Raw genomic sequence first — 18,163 nt, forward strand, 5'->3', positions numbered from 1 at the left:
CCTACATCAGCCCTGCATTCAGTTCCTGCTCAGTGGGGGCCTGCTTCTCCTGCTCCCTTTGCTGCTCCCCCCACTTTTGCTGTGACAAATAAATAAAATCTTAAAAAAGAAAAAAGAAAACATTATTGAAGAGAGAAATTTTAAGAAGAACTCAAGGAGAAATTCTGGATCTGAAAAGAGCTAGCTAATAAATGAATGAGATATCCTTATGGATCCTAAAGTCATCTGAAGGTTAGGAACAACCTTACTTCCACATATTCAACACCTTGGATGAAACCAATTCCTTGACAGAGAAAATCTTACAAAGCTTATGCAAGAATAAACAGATACGGTCCAGCAAAAACGAAACAATTTCAAAGTCTTTCAATAAAGAAACTCTATGCACAGATGGCTTCACTGGTATTTAAGATAGAAACAATATCTACTCTTTACAAAATATCTTGTAAAGTCAGAGAAGGAAACTTTTTCCAATTCATTTGACAAGGCTGGACTTTCTCTGATATCATATGCAACACCTAATAAGTAGAAACCATGATCATGTATGACCATAAATCCAAAAATCCTTAACAAAAAATTAGCAAATAAATCCAACACTGTACTAAAAGGATAATATATCATGAACAAATGAGGCTTACATTAGGAATGCAAGGCTAGTTCAACATTCAAGAATCAACGTAATCTATCATATTAAAAGAATAAAGAAGAAAACTGTATGATTACAACCGATACAGCAAAAGCATTCCATAAAATGCTACAAATATTCCTGATACAAATAAAACTATTAGCTAACTAGGAATAAAAGAATACCTCCCTCAATCTAGGAAATAAGATGGAAAAACTGACAGCTATTATCATACCTAATAAGATAAGGCTTGGGGTGCTTGGGTGGCTCAGTGGGTTAAAGCCTCTGCCTTTGGCTCAGGCCAGGATCCCAGGATCAAGCCCCACATCAGGCTCCCCACCCCCCACCCAGCCACCTGCTTCTCTGCCTACTTGTGATCTCTGCCTGTCAAATAAATTTTAAAAACCTTTTAATTAAAAAAAAAAAAAAGATAAGATTAATACACTCCTGCCACATAGCGGACATTCTGCCAAGTAGCAGAATGACCCACTGAAACCAAGAAAGTGGAACCATTCTAGAAATCCAGGAGGGAACTTTAGCCCCCAAAACCCATACCTGTTGAGCCCATGTTGGTAATGGCACCACTGTGGATCTCAGACTAGCTTTCAAGATTATTCTTTTCCCTTTTACTGAAGAATAAAGCACATTCCCAGCTGGATGGCCTACTGTCCTACCCTGTAGTATCCCAGAACTACAAGGGATTTTCTTCATTTTGTCCTGACTCTGCCCTCTTTAGTCTAAGCTGGTAGTACTTCAGCTGGTAGAGCCCCATCTCTATTCCTGGCTTTGGTGAGATAATGGATTAAAGCCAGGAGTCACATGTCTTTATCAAGTGTTTGTGCAAATACCCCTGGCTTTCTCTCTAACACAATTCTCCATTTTTTGCAATATGGACAGGCTAAGCACTTTCCAAATCTTTAAGTTCTGTTACTGATTTAACATATCCTTCTTAAAAATATCTTTTCTTGCATTTTACTCTAAGCAATTAGGAAAAAATAAGACCATGTCTTGAACAGTTTACTTAGAAATCTCAACTAAATATCCAAATTCATCACCTACAACTTCTACACTAGAAAGCAATTCAGCCAAGTTCTTCCCCACTTTATCACAAGAGTAACCTTGCCTGAAAACCCCCTTTCACATGCTACTTATTGTCCAGTGCTAAGCCCACTACAACATATTTGTTACATCACCACCTCACTTTCTGGTCCAAAACCTGTATCAGTTTTCAAGGGCTGCCATAACAAAATTCCATAGACTGGGGGTATTAAACAACAGAAATCTATTTTCTCACAGTTCAGAAAGATAAGAAGCTCAAGATGAAGGTGTTGGCATCATTTGTTTTGCCTGAGGCCGCTCTCCTAGGCTTGCAGATGTCTTCCTCCTTGCCGCACTCCTACTCCCGCCAGGGGCTTTTCTCTGCACGTGTGCATCTCTGCGGTCTTTTTCTGTGTCTGAATTTCTACTTCTCATGGAGATGCCACACTGACTGCATCAGGACCCACTCTAATGGCCTCATATTAACTTAACCACTTTTTAAGGTCCTATCTCCAAATACAGTGACATTCTGAGCTATTAGGTTTAATGTTTCAATATGTGGATTTTCAGAGGACACAGAACACCAAAACATGTGAAGCACATGTACATTTCAACTACAAAATACTTCTGAAAAAACTTAAATAGGGGCATCTGGATGGCTCAGTCATTAAGCATCTGACTTCAGCTCGGGTCATGATCCCAGCGTCCTGGGATCAAGCCCCACATTGGGCTCCCTGCTCTATGGGAAGCCTACTTCTCCCTCTCCCACTGTGCATCTCTGTCAAATAAATAAAATCTTAAAAAAAAAAAAAAAAGAAATAGACCTAAATAAATGAAAAGATGTATCACGTTAATGGACTGAAAGATTCAATATTGTTAAAAGGTCAATTCTCCCCAAATTGGTAATACAATAAAATCACCATCAAAATCCCAGGAAAATCTTTCTGTAAAATTGAAAAGCTGATTCTAAAAGTTATTGGGAAAGGGGAAGAACTAGTGGAAACTATTTAGGAAAAGCAAACAATTTAGATGTCACATTATCTGATTTCAAAAATTACCATTTTTAACTCTATCAAAAAGAATACCTATGAATAAATTTAATCGAAGAGAAGGAAAATCTATACCCTGAAAACTATAAAACACTGATGAAAGAAACTGAAGACACAAATAGTGAAAAGATATTTCACACTTAAGGACTACAAAAAGCAGTATTGTTAAAAAGTACACACTACTCAAAGCAATCTTCAGATTCAATGCAATTTCTATCAGAAGTCGAGTAATGTATTATATACATGTAGAAAAAATAATCCTAACATGTAGAAAAAATAATCCTAACACCTAGATGACCCTGAATAGCCAAAGCAATCTTAAGAACAAAGCCGGGGGCGTCACACTTCCTAAGTTCAAGCTCTATTATAAAACTAAGGTAATCAAAACAATATGGCAACAACACAAAAAACAGATTTGTAAATCAGTGGAACTAAAATGAGAGCCCAGGAATAAACCTATGAGTTAACAATCAATTAATTTTTGGCAAAGGAGCCAAGAATATACAAGGAAAGGACAGTTTCTTCAATAAATGGTGCTGGGGAAAGTGGACAGCCATGTGCAAAAGAATAAAACTGGACTCCTTTCTCATCCACAAAATCAACTTAAAATGGATTGCAGACTTGAATGGAAGACCTGAAGCCATAAAGTTTCTAAAGGAAACACAGCCAGGTAAGCTCCTTAACAGCAATCTTGGCAATAGTTTGTTGGATCAGATTTCAAAAGCAAAATAAACAAGTGGGTCTACCTCAAACTAAAAAGCTTCTGCACAGCAAGGGAAACTATCAACAAATGAAAAGGTAATGAACTGAATGGGAGAAAATATATGCAAATAATATATCTGATAAGGGATTAATATCTCAATCATATGAAGAATTCATTCAACTCAGCAAACAATTCGATTAAAAAATGGGCAGAGGAAATGGACATTTTTCAAAGAAGACATACAGATGGTCAACAGACACATGAAAAGATGCCCGATACTAATAAGGGAAATGTAAATCAAAATGATGAGATACCAGCCGACATCTGTTAGGATGGCCATTATCAAAAAGACAACAGACCCAGCACAGCTACTGCCCAGATTTCACTTGCTTGTGCACCACACTCTGCCTCCTCTGCAACCATGTCTGACAAACGTGATATGGCTGAGACTGAGAAATTCAATACATCAGTATCAAAGAAGGTAGAAAAACAGGAGAAACAAATGAACAGGAGAAGCAAGCATGAGCATCATAGTAGGACACACGCTGCCAACATGCACTATACATTTATGAGCATTACTTTATTTTACTTCTTTTAGCTGTGTAACTTTGTAACATGCAAAGAGGTTGGATCAAGTTTAAAAGACTACACTGACAAGGGAAGGCTGGGTCTGCCACTCCCATCTGCCAGCTGGCTGGCAGGAAAGGAATAGAACTTGCAAGTTGGTGAAGGAAGATGCTGGGTGGGAAAACAGTGAAATCTAGAGTAAAAACCAAGTGATTCAAGACATCTCACAGGCCGTAAAACAGGATTTATAGGGTTTAATCACAGGGCCATTTTTTTTGTTCAAATGATTTTAATTATTGCAATGCACCATTTTAAATTTACAAATAAAAAGTTTTAAAACCTGAAAATAGGGCACCTGGGTGGCTCAGTCGGTTAAGCATCTGCCTTTGGCTCAGGTCATGATCCCAGAGTTTCTGAGATGGAGTGCCAATCAGGCTCTCTGCTCTGCAGGGAGCCTACTTCAACCTCTGCCTCTCTCTCCCTCTTAGGAATAAATAAAATCTTAAAAAGAAAAAAAAAAAAAAACTAGGGAAAAAAAAAAAAGACAACAGGTTACCAGTATTGGAGAGGATTTGGAGAGAAAGGAAATCCCGCCATATAAATTGGTACAGTCACCAAAGAAATAGTGGGCAGGTTCCTCAGGAAATGAAAACTAGAACTACCATGTAATCCAGCAATCTCTTTTCTGGTTTTTCCAAAGGAAATGAAAACAGGATATCAAAGAGAGATCTGCATGCCCATGTTTACCGCAGTATTCACAATAGCCAAGATGTGGGAAAAGTGTCCATCAAACAGGTGAATGAATAAAAGCATGACATTTATATAATACGTATAAAATATATATATTATATTTATATGGCATTTATATAATATATATAATACAGATTATATACACACAGACACACATTTATATACATTATGTAAATCACTCAATCATGAGAAAGAAGGAAATCCTGTCATTTGTGACAACATAAAAGGAACTTGAGGGCATGATGCTAAGTGAAATAAGCAGGACTAAGAAAGATTCTGCACAGTATCATTTATAAGTGGAATTTAACAACAAAAAGGTCAAACTCCTAGCAAGAGTGCAGAAGTGGTTGCCAGGGGCTATACAGTGGAGGAAATAGGGAGCCGTTAGTAAAAGGGTACAAACTTTCAGCTTCAAGGTGAGTAAGGCTGAGGATCTAATGTAAAATATGGTGACCATAATCAACAACACTGTACTGAGTAACAGGAATCTGTTGAGAGAGTAGAACTGAATGTTCTCACCAAAAACAAGTATGTGAAGAATGGATGTGTTAATTAACTAGATAGTTAAATCCTCTTGCAACATATACATGTATTAAACCACCACAATGTACACATTAATATTTTATAGTTTTATTTGTCAACTGTACCTTAATAAAGCTGAAATAAAAATTAAGAAGAAAAATAAAATTATAGGAAGTAAACAGAAGCATTTAGTTTCAAGAGCTATTTAGGTGTTAAGATTTTTCAGACCTGTGACTGAAATTTTATTTCTGAGACAATCCAAACAAGATATCCATGAAGGGGTGATTCTTTGTTTAAAAATCTTTTCTTTAACCTATGAAACCCCTTCAAGTTAAATTAAAAGTCTTAGTAATGATCTAGTCTTTTGGACTGAACTTTCTTAGAAAACTGGAAAAGGGAGAAAATAAAGTCCCTGCAGATTAGGATGTCATTTATACAGAAAGCAGCATGAAAAGAGCAGAAAAAATGTCAGCTGTAGGGCTGTAGATTTGTTTAAAGAAAGAGAGAGAAAAAAAATCTGAGTTCAAAATTTGGCTCTGCAAGCTAAAAGCTACAAGCTTTATGATCTTAGCAAAGTATTTAACTTAAGAGTCTGTTCCCTGAGCAAAATAATGACTGTTAGTACTTGCTGGCTTGTGATAAGGATTAATGATAAAAATATGCAAAATCTAGAGTTGGGCTAGTGTTGAATATAAATAATTAACAGATGACCTTATGCAGTAATCTTTTGCCAAATGTGTGGCTGGACACTAACAGAAATTCAGTATAAGACATATTACATAGTTATTCTCTGCCTATTTTTATAAAGGCATTAGATTTTAAAAAGAACATCTAATGTAGACCATAGGTTTGACAGCCTTTGATATACAGATTAAGTTTAGGGGATGGGAGAGAGAAGAGTCCTCTGAGCCTTCAGTGATAACTAAGAATGAAGCGAACATTTATCCAAGTACTTTTTTTAAAACTTAGAAGTATTTAAGAAGAAAACATAAATAAAAGTTTAAAATACAATATACCTTATGCAAGAAACTACTCAGAGGTGCCATCAACATAGCATAAAAGTGATGGAATAACCAAATTCACGAGACAGTCCCAGGAAAATTCCTGTTAACACTGAAGAAGGGGTTACGTGCCAACATATATACATACATGCATACATAATACTTACCATGAAGACATGTAGTAAATAAGACATTATGGTATCAGCAAGGGAATAGATAAAAATCAAAGGAGTATCACTGGAGTAAAAAAGAGCCCCCTCAAAATGCTCAACTAATGGAAAAAGGAAGTGTTTTCAACAAATGAAACTGAAATGACTAAAAATACAAATGTATAAACAGTAACTTATCACATGTTCCACATAAAAGTTTAACAGAAAATGGATCATGGATCTGAATATAAAACCTAAAACTACAAAATTTCTAGAATAAAACACAGGAAAAATCTTGATCTTGTGTTAGGCAAAGATTCCAGAGTTGAAATATAAAAACCTTCATCCACAGAAGAAAATACTGACAAAGTGGATTTCATTAATACTTAAAACCTCTCCTCTTCCAAAGAACCTCTTAACAAAAAACTCAGCAACAGATTATGAAAAAATACTACAAAACACTACTGTTTTCAGGGTTATGGTATAATATGTCAGCAACTTCCTCTTACAGGGTTTGATCAAGTTCTTTATACTATTTTTACAATTTTTCTGTAAGTTTGAAATTATTTCAAAATAAAAAAGTTAAACATGAAAAGAAATCAAAATGTTTAAAGAGAGAAAAACATGACTGGATTTTTAAATAATATTTTATTTATCTGAGAGAGAGAGCACAGGTGTGGAGAGTGGGAAGGGGCAGAGGAAGAAGGGGAAGCAGGCTCCCTGTTAAGCAAAGAGCCCAATGCGGGACTCAACCCCAGGACTCTGAGATCATAACCTGAGCTGAAGGCAGACGCTTAACGGACTGATCCATCCAATTGCCCCAAATGGATATCTTCCATTTATTTCCATTTATTCCATTTATTTCCAAATGGATATGAAATTTTCTTCATAAGAAATAAGGTGCATAGAATAAGACAGAGAAATCATGAAGGAAAACCTTAATGACTTTTTTTTTCAAGATTTTAATTTATTTGTCAGAGGGAGAGGAGGGGGGGAAGAGAAAGAGGTAGGCAGAGGGAGAATCAGGCTCCCTGCTGAGCAAGGACCCTAACAAACTCCAGGCTTGATCCCAGGATTCTGGGATCATGACCTGAGCCAAAGGTAAATGCTTAACTGACTGAGCCACCCACGCATCCTACCTTAGTAAGTCTGAACATGTAAAAAGCAAACACTTGCGAATGCCAAAAATAAATGAATCCAAGGAAAAACAAAGAAAAAATGTTAGTAAAGGACAAACAGCAACAATTTCTTTAACTGGAAAACCACAACACAACACAAGACAAACACAGCAGTTTTAAAAAACAGAAAGTCAAACACCCAATAAACTCATGAACATAAGTCCTATGTTACTTGTAAATGCAAATCAAAGCCAGAATATAACATCTTTTCATTTAATAGAATAAATATTAAATTGTTAATACTAATAAAGAACAGAGAAACAAACACTCATTTACTGCTGGTGGGACTACAAATGGGTACTCACTTTACAAAAGAAAGTTTGGCAAAGTTCATGAAAACCTAAAATTCACTGAGCAATTCCACATGTACGAATTTATCCAATGGATAAAAATATACCCAAATATATGTACGAGGAAGCTGAAAGCAGAACTGTGAGCTCTCATAACAACGTCAATGTCCATCAAAAGGGGATGTCATCACACTTGCACAATTCCATACTATATTGCTCTAAAGTAAAAGGCAGATCTGTACATGCTAATACGAAGATAACTCTAATGTATATAAAATACGATAATGATGAAAAAACAGGTTCAGATAAGTATAATGATGGAATTTATGTAAATTTGAAGAACATAAGAGTACATATGTACACGCACATAAGTGAGCATGCCATAGTGTATGCCATAGACATTGTGGGAAACCAGAGAAGCAGCAGTTAACAGTGTTACCACTGAGGAGAGTGACTACAAGCCAGACCAGTGAAGAAAGGCAGACTTATGACATAATTTTCTTTAAGATTTGACCTTTTATTCTTTCATCATTTTCTCTTTTACAATGTCAAAAAAAAATTTTTTTTTTCTTAGAGGTGGAGAGTAACATGGAGTGGGGGAGGCAGCGGCGAGAGGGAGAGAGAGAATCTTAATTAAACAGGCTCCATGCCCAGTGCAGAGCCCGATGCAGGGCTCAAATCTCACAATCTGAAATCATGACCTGAGCTGAAATCAAGCATTGGACACTCAACCAACTGAGACACCCAGGTGCCCCAACTTTTTTTTTAAAGCAGGCTCCATTTCCAGCATGGAGCCCATTACGGGGCTTGAACTCACAACCCTGCGATCAAGACCTGAGCTGAGATCAAGTTGGATGCTTAACTGATTGAGCCACCCAGTTGCTGCTAAAATCTAATTTTTAAAGCTTTCTTGAAAATGAATTAAATTATTTTACCCAAAATTTGTGGGTAAAGTTGTCCAGTTTCCTTAATTTGCATTTTTATCAATTTTGTAAAAACATTACCTGAAATGGTTTGGCAGGGGCATATGTTTCAGTTGCAGGTGTGGGTTTCGGAATGCTTTCAATCAATTCCAGAATTCCTTGCAGTTTTTTATCTGAGATTCGTAAAGAAATCAGTGGTAACTTTCCAAAAATCTTGAATCTGTTTCAAAAAAAGGAATTATTATAAAGCAAACTCCATTCTGATTTATGTATACTAGTTAAAAACACAATTGTTCCCCTTAATATACCCAAAAATAAAATGCAATTTTAAACTCTAAAAATTATCCACATACTCCATAAAACATTCCACAATCTCCACTCAAATTCCTATTTGGCCTTACTGACACATCTCATTAGGTGAACTAACCTCATTATTTTTCAGAAAAAAATTTTTTGAGGTTTTATTTATTTATTTTTGAAAGAGAGAGAGAAAGAGCATGCACAAGCACAAGCAGGGGATGGGGCAGAGGGAGAAGCTGACTCCCTATTGAGCAGGGATCCTAACTCAGGACTTGATCCCAGGACCCTGGGATTATGACCTGAGCTGAAGGCAGACACTTAATTGACTGAGACACCCAGGTGCCCCAGAGATTTATTTTCTAACATTATTACATTTATTATCCCTTTTCTATTTGCCAAAGACAGCTGACAATTAATAATTATTGTTTATTATATGATAGGCATTAAGGAAAGCATTGATATGCATTATCTTAAGTCCTCACAACCTATAAGGTAGACAACTGATTTCTGCTGTTTTTTTAACAGCAGAAAATCAGTTGCATACATGGTTCCTAACAGGAAACTAATGCTTAGGAAGTTCAAATAACTTCTCTAAGAGATAATATATCTAAATCCTGTTTAAAAGTCAGATTAAGAAATTTTAAGACTTAAGAAAAATTACATGATCATATAAAATATGGCAAAATCCAAACACCTATCATGATTAAAAAAAAAAAAACTCTGCAAGAACTACAATAAGGGTAAGCTTCCTCAACTTGATAGAGTATCATCAAAAAACCTACAGCTACTGTATTTAATGGCAAGAAACTCAGTTTTCCACTAAGATTACGTACAAAGCACAGAGGTCTCTTGGATCACTCCTTTTCAACACTATATTGCAAGTCCCTGTCAATGCATTAGGACAAGAAAGGGAAATAAAAAGTATACAGAGTCTGTTCACAGATAACATGATCATCTATACAGAATATCTAAAAAGAAAAAAAAAAAAAAAAAAAAAGAAGGCAGCCCCAAGAACTAATAAACCCTTTATCCAATAGTCTACTGCTTTCTTATATACAAACAATGGGCAAGTAGAATTTAAAAATTAAAAGTAATACCATTTATATTAACACCATTAAATCTAACAAAATATCTACAAGATCTATACAGAGGAAACTCTAAAACTCTGAAGGATGAAATCAAAGAAGAAATAAATATAAATGAAGAGCGACTCCATATTTATTTGTATTAAAATTCAATATTCTTCAGATGTTAGTTCTTCCTAAAAGAACTGATCCATGGATTCAATGTAATGAAAGTCAAAATCCCAGCCAACTACTTAATGGATATTGACAAAATGACTATGAAATTTAAATGAAGAGGTAAAAGATCCAGAAAGCCAACATAATATTGAAGAAGAAAACGGATGGAGGATTGACCCTCCCTGACCTCAAGACTCACTAGGAAAGCCACCGTAAGCAAGACACTGGTATTGACAATAGAATAGATAAATAGATCAATGGTCAGAAGAGAAAGCCCAGGAGTAGATTTCCATAAATACAGTCTACTGGTCTTTGCAAAGATATTCTCTTCAAAAACTTTAAGACTAATCTAGAAAAATGTTGCTAAGACTGATGTTCAAGAGATTACTACTGTATGTTTTCTTTTAGAGCTTTAATGATTTTAGGTCTCATACTTTGGTCTTTAATTCATTTTTACCTCATTTCTGTCTATGCAGTAGGAAAGTGGTACAATTTCATTCTTTGGCATGCAGCTGTCCAGTTTTCTCAACACCATTCTTTGAAGAGACAGTCTTCTCCTCATTGTATATTCTTGCCTCCTTTGTTAAAATTGACCATAGACGTATGGGTTTTTCTATGAGGACTCAATTCTGTTCCACTGATCAATGTGTCTATCTTTGTGCCAATATCATATTGTTTTGATTAGTATAGCTTTCAAATATATCTTGAAATCTGAATAGTGATAGCTCCAGCCTTATTCTTCTTTTTCAAGTCTGCTTTGGCTATTCAGGGTCTTTTGTGGTTCAACACAGATTTTAGGATTATCTGTTCTAGTTCAGTGAACAATGCCATAGATATTTTGATAGGAATTGTACTGAATTGGTAGATTACTTTGAGTTGTATAAACAATGATATCAATTCTTCCAAACAATGAGCATGGATAGCTTTCCACCTGTTGGTGTCTTCAATTTCTTTCATCAATGATTATAGTTTTTAGAGTACAGGTCCTTCCCTACCTTGGTTATGTTTATTCTTAAGTATTTTATTCTTTTTGGTAAAATGGTTAATGGGACTTTTTTCTTAATTTCTCTTTCTGCACTTCATTATTAGTGTATCAAAACATAACTGATTCCTGTATATTATTTATCTGCAAGTTTACTGAATTCGTTTATTCTAATGAATAATTTATTCATTTATTCAAATGAATAATTTGGTGGAGTCTTTAAGGTTTTCTCTGTATAGTTTCATGTCATCTACAAACAAGGATCACAGAAAATTGAAAGGAGATACAGATATATAGATTTTTAAATATACCCCTTGCATCTACCCATGCATTGCCTCCTTCATTAAAAATATTCCCAACCAGGGGCGCCTGGGTGGCTCAGTGGGTTAAAGCCTCTGCTTTTGGCACAGGTCATGATCCCAGGGTCCTGGGATTGAGCCCCGCATAGGGTTCTCTGTTCAGCAGGGAGCCTGCTTCCCCCTCTCTCTCTGCCTGCCTCTCTGCCTGCTTGTGAACTCTGTCAGATAAATAAATAAAATCTTTAAAAAAAAAAAAATATTCCCAACCAGAATGGTACATTTGTTGAAACTGATGAAGCTACACTGACACATCATAATCGCCAAAGTCCACAATGTACATCACTGCTCACTGTTGGATGCTCTACGTTCTCTGGGTTTGGTCGAAGTGCATAATGACATGTATTAATCATTATATCATTTAGAATATATCATGTATTTTCATTGCCCTAAAAATCCCTTGTGCTTCAATTATTCATCCCTCCCCTACCTACCACCTTCAAGTCCTGGCAAGCCCTGATCTTTTAACTGTATCCATAGTTTTGCCTTTTCCAGAAGTCACCTAGTGGAAACCATAGAATATGCAGCCTTTTCAGATTGGTTTCTTTCACTTGGTAATATGCATTTAATGTTTCTCTACATCTTTTCATGACCTGACAGCTTATTTCTTCTTAGTGAATTATATTCACTGTTTGATATGCTACAGTTTATCTATCACCTATTAACTGACATCTTAGTTGCTTACAAGCCTGGGCTATAAAACTGAAAAATAAAATTTATGTGTATAAGCTTTATATAAAAGTATGGATAAAACTTCTATAAATATATGCATGCAGGGGTAAATTGGAAGGGGAGGTGAATCATGAGAGACTATGGACTCTGAAAAATAATCTGAGGGGTTTGAAGTGGCGGGGGGGTGGGAGGTCGGGGTACCAGGTTGGGGGTATTATAGATGGCACGGATTGCATGGAGCACTGGGTGTGGTGAAAAAATGATACTGTTATGCTGAAAATAAATAAATGAAAAATAAATTTTTTTAATTAAAAAAATTAAAAAATAATTTTAAAAAGATATTGATTTTTAAAAGAATCAATGAAAAAAGAGAAAAAATATATATGCACGCAGGTTTTGTGTGGATCTAAGTTTCAACTCCTTGAGACCCAAAACCATAAAAATCCTAAAACAAAACAGACAGTAATCTCTTGTACATCAGCCTTAGCGACACTTTTCTAAGTATCTCCCCCCAGGCACATGAAACAAGACTACATCAAAATAAAAAGCTTTTGCACAGCAAAGAAAACCATCAACAAAACAAAAATGTAGCCCACTGAATGAGAGAAGATACTTGCAAATGATATAACCGATAAAGGGTTTAATATCCAAAATATATAAAGAATTTCTACAACCTGACACCAAAAAAACCAAACAATCCCATTAAATAATGGGCAGAGGACCTGAATAGACACTTTTTCAGTGGAAACATAGAGATGATTAACAGACACATGAAGACATGCTCAACATCACTCATCATATGGGAAATGCAAGTCAAAACCACAATGAGGTATCACCTGACACCTGTCAGAATGACTAGAATCAAAGACAAATAACAACTGCTCAGAATGGAGAGAAAGAGGAATCCTCATGCACCATTGGCAAGAAGGTAAATTTGGGCAGCCCTTGTGGAAAACAGTATGGAGGTTCCTCAAAAAATTAAAAACAAACACTCTGTGACCCAGGAATTCTACTAGTGGTTATCAACCCAAAGAAAATGAGAACAGTAATTTGAAAAAATACATGCACACTTATGTTTGTAGTATTATTTATAGTAGCCAGCAGAAGCAACCCAAGTGTCCATTAGTAGATAAATGGCTAAAGAAGTTGTGGTACATATATACAATGGAACATTACTCCACCATTACAAAAAAATAATAATAATGCTGTTTTGCCATTTGTGACATGGAAACCCTAGAAGGTACAATGCTAACTGAAATAAATACCGTATGATTTCATTTCTACATGGAATCTAAAAAACAAAAATAAAAAGAGACACACAGAGAATGAAGTGATGGTTACCAGTGGTAGGAGGAAGGGGGTTGGGCAAACTAGTAAAGGCAGCGGGAGGTACAGGCTTCTGGTTATGGAATGAGTAAGTCATGGGAATAAAAAGGTACAGCACAGGGAATACAGTCGAATGATACTGTAGTAGCCTTGTATGGCGACAAAGGTGGCTATGCTTACAATGAGCACAGCACTAGCAAGGTGTCAAACCACTATGTCCACCTGAAACTAATGCAACCTTACATGTCAACTATACTTCAATTTCTTTCTTGTGACCCTAAAGCTGTTCTAAATAGTCCTTTTTTTTTTTTTTTTTTTGGTAAGATTTTATTTATTTGAGAGAGAGAGAGAGTGTGTGTGTGAACACAAGCAGGGGGAATGAATGGCAGGCAGAGGGAGAGAAAGCAGGCTCCCCACTGAGCAGAGAGCCCAACATGGGAGCTTGATCCCAGGGTCCTGGGCAGAAAGCAGATGCTTAAATGACTGAGCCACCCAGTGTCCCTCTGCATAGTCTTTTAAAAAAATAAAAGTTTAGAAAAAAGCTGTTATCAAAGAGTACATTTTTACTCACTGTTTTTAATCCCTGTATTTTTCCTGAAACTTTTTCAACTCAGACACATGACTAAGGTTATGAGTCTAAAAATACATCTGCATTTTTTGGGGCGCCTGGGTGGCTCAGTGGGTTAAGCCGCTGCCTTCAGCTCAGGTCATGATCAGGGTCCTAGGATCAAGCCCCGCATCAGGCTCCTTGCTCAGCGGGGACCCTGCTTCTCTCTCTGCCTCTGCCTGCCTTTCTGCCTGCTTGTGATCTCTGTCTCTCTCTCTGTCAAATAAATAAATAAAAAACCTTTAAAAAAAAAATAAATAAAAAAATAAAAATACATCTGCATTTCTTAAGAAAATTACAAGCTTTCTTTTACCACCAATAGACTATATACATGTAATTAGTTCCATCTATCCTAGTTTAACTTAGGTACATACTATGAATCTGTCTCAATGTATCTAAACTTCTTCTCCATTTTTTTTTAAACATACCTATATAATGTACAACCTGAAAACGAGGGCACCAAAATATTACATACCAAATAGCAGAGGACTTCCTTTTATTTGCCTTGAAAGTTTTAAGCTCAAATTTCAAAGGATGCTGCCTGATACCTTTACAATTCCAGAGATTTCTATAATACCGTATTCACCTTATATTGCTCCAGCTCACTAAACTGAAATCAAATGCTTCTCAGATTTGATCTTTCTAAATCATTTAGTTTCTGCCTTTTATTATTTTAGCTATACTTCTCTGATCCTAACCTACAGCAATTTTAGTATCATTAGAATACTAGCTCAAATGGCTTTCCCGGTATCTTTGCCATTTTATTGGTGATGTCTCACTATATAATGCACTGGACTAGAAACGGGCAAAATATGGTCACTGGCTAATTCAATCTGTTACTTATTTTGATAAGTATTATTGGAACACACCCATACCTGTTCATTATGTATTGTTTATGACTGCATTCATCCTAAAACAGTAGAATTGAATAGTTATGACTAACAATATGAAATTTAAACCTAAAATGTTCACTATCTGGTCCTTTACAGAAAAAAATTTGCAACTGTTACATTGTATGATCTCTCATGATCTTCCTCTATCTATCTAGATATAAGTATTTTAATCAGTTATTTCAGTTGTTTCTATACTATACATATTCCCTGCATTACAGGACATAAATTCTTCCTAATTATATCCTAGTAAGTAGAGCAATCCAAAGCAAGGTCCCTCAGAATAATATCAACTTCTTTTTTATGGTACTCCCTAACTTTCTAGATTCCAGCATACATAGAAATGAGCTTAAAAGGAATCAATTCATACTCATGTTTACAATAGGAAATCATATCCATCTTGTTTTTCACCACATATTGATAAACTTTACAAGCAGTATTACGCAACAGTAAAACAGCAGTGGGACATCTGGGTAAGAACTAAAGAGCCCAAGCCGCATATCTAAAAATCAAACTACACCTTGTGCTGTATTATGAAAAAACAGTGGAATGTGCAGAATGGCTTTCTTTCCTACTCTCTTTCTCAGGCCGAATTCCTGACATTCCTCTGCCTTAAGACTCTCAGTCTTAAGACTCTCAGTCTTAAGGCAGCCTGATTTCCTAAAAGAAGACAGTCTAGGAGAATAAGATTTAGTACATTACACTATGTTTGCTAGTGGACATAGTCACTATACTCTGAAAAACAACAAAGAAAGGTGTAGCTCTCTTTCACCAGACAAGAGCAGTTAAGTAATAGCAGCCACATCCACAGCATATGGGAAAAGGCCAGGCTATTTACTGCTTACCTCTATCCTTCTCCCTATACTTCACTCACAAAGCCTTGAGCTCGAGGAAGTCTTTCAATCAATATTTACTTTAAATGTAAATGGTTTAAGTTTTCAAATACAAGATACAAAATGACAGAGTGGTTGAAAAAAATGAGATCCAACTACAGGCTGTCTGCCAGAGACTCAGTTTAGATCTAAGGGCACAAATAGTTTGAAAGTTAAAGAACAGAAAAAAACATCTCATGCAAATAATAAATATAAGAAAAAAGGAATAGCTTTAATAAAAGCAATCAGAAAAGATTATAAGTCAAAATCTGCTACTAGAGACAAAGGACATTACACAACGATAAAAAGGTAATTTTGCCATTAAGATATAAATTAAAACATAGATGCACCAACCATCAGATCAAAAATATACAAATCAAACACTGACAAAACTAAGGAAAGAAACGGACCTACGGTCAGGAGACTTCAAAACCCCATTTCAGTATCTGATGTAACAAACAGAAGCCCAAAAAGAGGATGAGAACAATGCTATTGACAAAAATGGACCAAAAATAGAATACACATTTTTCTTAAATACACACAGAACATTCTCCAGGACAAACCATAAAGAAGGCCACAAACAAGTGTCAAATTTTTTAGAGGTCTGAAATCATTGAAAGCATCTTTTCTGATCACAATGGAATGAAACCAGAAATAAAAAGAAGGAAAATGTAAAATTCACATGTGGAAATTAAACAATACACATATTAAACAATAAGTCAAAGAAGCAAGTACAGGAAAATGAGAAAATGTCTTGAGACAAGTAAAAATGAAGACACAGAATAATAAGAGTTATAGAATATACCAAAAAGCCATACTGAGAGAAATGTATGGCTGTAAACACTTACATTAAAAAAAGCTCTCAAATCGACAAACTAACTTTACACCTTAAGAAAAGTAGAAAAAGAGCAAGCTAAACCAACAGCCAGCAGAAGTAAGGAAATAAAGAGCAAAGAGAACCAAAACAGACAACTGAAAAATAACAGAGAAGTTCAACAAAACTGGTAAGTGATTCTTCAAAAAGATGAACAGAGTTAAACTTTTAGGTAGACTGAGAAATAAAAGAGAAAAGACAACTAAAATCAGAAATGAAAGCAGGGGCATTACTACTAATTCTACTGAAATAAGAATGACTATAAGATAGCTATGAACAATTTTACACCAAACTGGATAATCAAGATGAAGTAGACAATTTTTTAGAAATGTAAACCTACCAAAACTCTAAACTGTGAAAAAATGGAAAACCTGGAGAGACCTATAACTAGTGTGGAGATTGAATCAGTAATCCAAAATCTCCCAATAATGAAATGCCCATGATTAAAGGCTTTCACTTAGTGAATTCTAGCAAACATTTTAAAAGAATATAAATTCTTCTCAAATTCTTTAAAACAATGGGAGAGAAAGGAACACTTCCTAACTCATTTTAAGGCCATGATTACTCTGATACCAAAGCCAGACAAAGACACTTCAAGAAAACTATAGACCAATATTCCTTATGACCACTGACCCAAAAATCCTCAACAAAATTCTAGCAAACAAAACTCAACAGTTCCTTAAAAGGATTATACACCATGACCTGTAATTTATTCCTAGAATGCAAGGATGGTTCAACATGGGAAGACAGATCACTGTAATACACAACATTAATATAATGAAAGAAAAGAAACACACAATCATTTCCTCTGCTGAAAAGTATTTGAAAAAATTCAACACATTTCCATGATAGAAACACCCAACAAATTAGCAACACCCAACAAATTAGCAACAGAAGCTAACTACATCAACATAATAAAGGTCATATATTAAAAAACCCACAGCAGGGCACCTGGGTTAAGCCTCTGCCTTCAGCCCAGGTCATGATCTCAGGGGGGAGCATCAGGGAGCCTGCTTTCCCCTCTCTCTCTGCCAGCCTCTCTGCCTACTTGTGGTCTCTCTCTGTCCAATAAAAATAAATAAAATCTTTTAATAAATAAATAAATAAAATAAAAACCCCACAGCTAACATACTCCATGATGAAAGACCAGAACCTCTTCCTCTATGCTCAGGATAAAGGATGACTGCTTAAATCACTTCTATTCAACATAGCACTGGAAATTCTAGTGAAACTAATTAGGCAAAAAAAGTT

The 18,163-nt window shown here is 35.6% G+C and overlaps 1 protein-coding gene across 4 annotated transcripts in view; it reads right to left on the reverse strand.

The window, feature by feature from the left end:
• VPS13A (vacuolar protein sorting 13 homolog A) overlaps window positions 1-18,163 on the reverse strand; it is a 223,361-nt gene that overhangs the window by 137,550 nt on the left and 67,648 nt on the right. For all 4 annotated transcript variants that reach the window (XM_059411819.1, XM_059411818.1, XM_059411820.1 and 1 more), the window contains exon 23: window positions 8,874-9,012. In XM_059411819.1, coding sequence (XP_059267802.1) covers window positions 8,874-9,012 — 139 coding nt within the window. The remainder of the gene's footprint in view (window positions 1-8,873; window positions 9,013-18,163) is intronic.

The sequence above is a fragment of the Mustela nigripes genome, chromosome 9 (assembly GCF_022355385.1).
Source record: "Mustela nigripes isolate SB6536 chromosome 9, MUSNIG.SB6536, whole genome shotgun sequence".
NCBI lineage: Eukaryota > Metazoa > Chordata > Mammalia > Carnivora > Mustelidae > Mustela > Mustela nigripes.